Source organism: Trifolium pratense, linkage group LG2 (genome assembly GCF_020283565.1).
Source record: "Trifolium pratense cultivar HEN17-A07 linkage group LG2, ARS_RC_1.1, whole genome shotgun sequence".
NCBI classification, from domain to species: domain Eukaryota; kingdom Viridiplantae; phylum Streptophyta; class Magnoliopsida; order Fabales; family Fabaceae; genus Trifolium; species Trifolium pratense.
In genome coordinates this window covers 43707369-43711781 of record NC_060060.1, presented here as the reverse complement: position 1 = coordinate 43711781, position 4413 = coordinate 43707369, and the positions used below count along the sequence as shown (strand labels likewise).

The window sequence follows — 4413 nt, the reverse complement described above, 5'->3', positions numbered from 1 at the left end:
AAGTGGATGATATGGCTAAATGAAAAGTTTTCATTGGTTTGTGGATTAGGGTTTAGATAGACAATTCCACAACTATCTAGGATTTATATATATAGATTTTTATGGGTCAACATTATTTTACCAATGAGAGAAAAAGGAAGGAAAAAAGTTAAGACATTTGCATTGTTTTTTTATAGAGCATTTGCATTTTTTTTTTCTTTTTCCTTTGACTAAGATTTGCATACCTTAATTAAAAAGAATAGGATAAGAATGAAAGTAAAAAATTAAACAATAAAAAAAATATCATTTTACCATTTTTTTAACTAAATAATTACGTGTACTCTTGACTGCATTTACACTATATTTTTTTGGTCAACACTGCATTTACACTAGGAAAACAGCAAAACCGATAATAAGAGCATAGTCCCAAAATTCTAAACATAGTCACACCGACCAACCAAATGGATAAGAAACGCTGACTGCATTTTCATTGTGATCCATTATTTGCTCAAAAAATTTCCACCTAGTCTTCAAACGTTATAAATTCAAAAGAAACTCTTGTGCTGAAGTCACACCACACCACTCTACTTTTCTTTTTCTTTCACTTCTCAATTTCAATCTCTTTCTCCAATGGTGAATCCTTCAACCAATAACGAAATTGGCATTACAAGACAATCCCTTAATGTAGAGGCTGCTACACAAGGGAACCTTAACTCTATCCTTAAGATGACGGCGGTGGCCTCCATCGCCGCCGGCATCCAATTCGGGTGGGCCCTACAACTTTCCTTGTTAACACCATACATCCAGTTGTTGGGAGTCCCACATAAGTGGGCTGCCAACATTTGGCTATGTGGCCCAATTTCAGGCATGATTGTCCAGCCACTCGTTGGCTACTACAGTGATCGAAGCACTTCGCGTTTCGGTCGTCGTCGCCCTTTCATCTTCTTTGGCGCCATTGCAGTTGCAATTGCAATCTTCCTCATTGGCTACGCAGCCGATCTTGGCCACTCGTTAGGTGATGACCTGACGAAAAAAACACGACCCCGTGCAGTGGTCATCTTTGTTTTGGGCTTCTGGATACTTGATGTCGCCAATAATATGCTCCAGGGACCTTGTCGTGCCTTCATTGGCGACCTCGCCGCAGGTGACCACCGTCGAATGAGAACAGGCAACGGCTTATTCTCGTTCTTTATGGCTGTCGGTAATATCCTTGGTTATGCTGCTGGCTCCTACAACAAACTCCACGAAAAGTTCCCTTTCACACAGACCAAAGCTTGCGACGAGTTTTGCGCAAACCTCAAAACATGTTTCTTCTTCTCAATATTCCTCCTTGTCGTACTTTCTACCTTCGCTCTACTTTACGTAGAAGACATCCCAAATACATCGTCAAAACCACAATCAGAATCAGAACCACAAGTATATATATATTTTTTTTAAAACGGTCAATATTAATAATTTTATTATTTTTATATTGCCACCAAACCAACTTATGATTCTCGAATCACAGGTTTCTTCTTTCGGGGAGTTGGTAGGTGCATTCAGTGGACTCCAGAAACCGATGTGGTTGCTAATGTTAGTGACATCCATCAATTGGATTGCATGGTTCCCATTCTTCTTGTACGACACTGATTGGATGGGTCATGAAGTGTACGGTGGAAATCCAGGGGATGAGGTATACAACAAAGGAGTTCAAGCGGGGGCATTGGCACTCATGATCAATGCTGTTGTGCTTGGTTTCATGTCGTTGGCAGTGGAACCGTTGGGGCGTTTTGTTGGGGGTGCGAAGAGGTTGTGGGGGGTTGTAAATATAATTCTCGCTATTGGACTCGCAATGACGGTACTCATCACCAAGGCAGCAGAACATGAACGTCACATTAGCAACGTCGTTGGAAAACCCTCTCACGGTGTTAAGGCTGCTGCATTCTCTTTCTTCGGCATCCTTGGAATTCCTCTTGCAGTATAATATTTTTTTCTCTTTCTTATTACGCAATTTTGACGATCATGCACATACACATATTGAACAAACGTTTCAGTTTTTTTTTTTTTTTAATTTAAAAATCTTTACAATTATTATTATTAACTTATAGTAATTCATTAAGAGAATGATTTGTAATAAATTCATAAAAATGGTAAAAATTTGACCTATTGAAAAATAATTGAAAAAAAAAGAACAGAATGTTTATTAATTAAAAAGACAAATAATAAATATTTTACAATAAATATAAAACACACATAATATAAGCGAAGAAACATTTATATTTTTTTGACAAAGAAACATCATATTTTGAACCTTCTAATTTTAATCAAACGATCCAGATATAACCGACTACACTGAATCCGGATCCATTCTATATATACACCATATAGTACTTGTTTGAAATTAAAAACATATTTGTTCTTTTTTATAATATTTCCCTTAAATCTCCTTTTTGCATTAATTTAATAAATTTTTGTTTAAATATCTTCATTGTTGTTTATTTTAGAGGAAAATAAATCATAAAACTGATATATTTTTATAAACACATATGCAGATTAATTTCAGTGTCCCGTTTGCTTTAGCATCTATTTATTCGAGCTCATCAGGCACCGGACAAGGTAAAACAACTCCTATTATAACTATTTTTATTTTAGTTTTGACAATATAACTATTTTTTTTAAAAAAAAAGACTACTAGTATGAACTTTTCTCTAATATTTTCAGGTTTATCTTTGGGAGTTCTCAATATTTCAATTGTGGTTCCACAGGTTATTTTTCACTCACTCCTTATATTTGTCACTTCATTACTTTAAAAATTTGGGTTCACTTATGTACATTGGCAAAACTCACACATAGATATACTTAAGAGACACTTCTTATTGAGTAAAAAAGAGGACACACTTGTTATATAATTTTTATAGGCAACTTCTTATTATATTTGTTACTTCATGACTTTATTAACATGCATGCAATTTCGTAGGTTCTGATAGCTTTAAATATATTTTGGTAAAAAAAACAAACATTTTGTCACCGTACCGTTTTTATTAAACCTTACATATATTCCACTATTGTTTGGAGTTTGATTACTTCTTGTACTTGTTTTAATAAAATTATTTTCTCATAAAAAAACATATATTCCACTATTTTACTTGTAATCCTTGTTGTGTTTTAAGAGTCTTCTTAAAGTTTGTTGTTTCTCACAACGCTATCCTGTCTACTCGAAACTTTAAGATAATGTATATATATGTAATGTTACATCTTTTACATATCTAACATTGAATTCATTTATTTATAATTAATGTGAGATTTACTATTTACACTTTCAAACAATTTGTTGGTGGTCGTAAAATTTGTCAATGTAATATGTTGGTAATATTTTTTTTTTTACTAATATGTTTGTAATATTAATTTCATTAAACTGTTTATATTTGAGAGGCTAACATTTAATATTAGATAAATTACATGGATCAATTTTAGCATTAACAAAAAACATTATAGGTTGACTGAAACAAAAGAGAAACTATTAAATGTAAAGGACTAAAACATAAAATTACAGTGATTTATAATAAAAGGTGGTTATATTTATTTTATTTTATTTTTTAAAACCAAAGAGTGGTAGCAAAGAGCTAACCACCACAAAAAATATATTTACATATATGAAAAACATACTTAAACCTATTCTTGAATAAGTTTAAGAATTTATGCAACAATAATTTTTTTATTATTATTTGGTACTGATGTATATATACACATTTCACATTTCAGATGATAGTATCGTCATTAGGTGGACCATGGGATTCTTTGTTTGGTGGTGGCAACTTGCCAGCGTTTGTGGTCGGTGCCGTGGCGGCAGTCATCAGTGCTATATTGGCGATTGTCCTTCTACCTAATCCAAAGCCGGAAGACATGGCTAAGGCTTCCGTTGGAGGTGGTTTTCATTAATTATAGTAGAGTTTAAATTTTTCTTTTTTGTGTCGAGAACTATTTGAACATTTTGATTTAAATATGCTGTGTGTTGGATATATTGTGTCCCACCAAATTCCATTTTTGTGGCATGCACTAACAAGCATCATATTTAGACAAAGATTATATGTTTATATATTAAAATTTTGGTATTCCTTAGTTTCCTTTTTCATATGTATTTTATATCTTTATAATTATAAATCGGGTCATGTTTAATAGTACCCGTGCGGAGACACTAGTTAATCATACGAAACAACAACAAAAAAATTAATAATAAGAATATGAATTTTTACATTTTTAATATATTGAATACTCAAATTTCAAGATAATTTTTTCATATTGGTATGCTTAATTAGTGCCCTGAGATACTGTTTAGCATTTTGCTTATAAATTTTATTTATACACACCACCGGTGTAAAATTATTTTACACATTATATATTATTTTTATAAACACGTGTTCATTAAATAATATGATAACACATCATTAAAATATA

General features: G+C 32.4%; 1 protein-coding gene across 1 annotated transcript; it reads left to right on the top strand.

The window, feature by feature from the left end:
• The first annotated feature begins 592 nt into the window (after positions 1 to 592).
• LOC123908954 (sucrose transport protein SUC8-like) lies at positions 593 to 4017 on the top strand. The gene is made up of 5 exons (XM_045959706.1): positions 593 to 1395; positions 1487 to 1936; positions 2511 to 2574; positions 2680 to 2723; positions 3721 to 4017. Exons 1-5 carry the CDS (start codon positions 610 to 612, stop codon positions 3895 to 3897), a joined length of 1521 nt encoding a protein of 506 aa, XP_045815662.1. The 5' UTR covers positions 593 to 609; the 3' UTR covers positions 3898 to 4017.
• Positions 4018 to 4413: the final 396 nt, after the last annotated feature.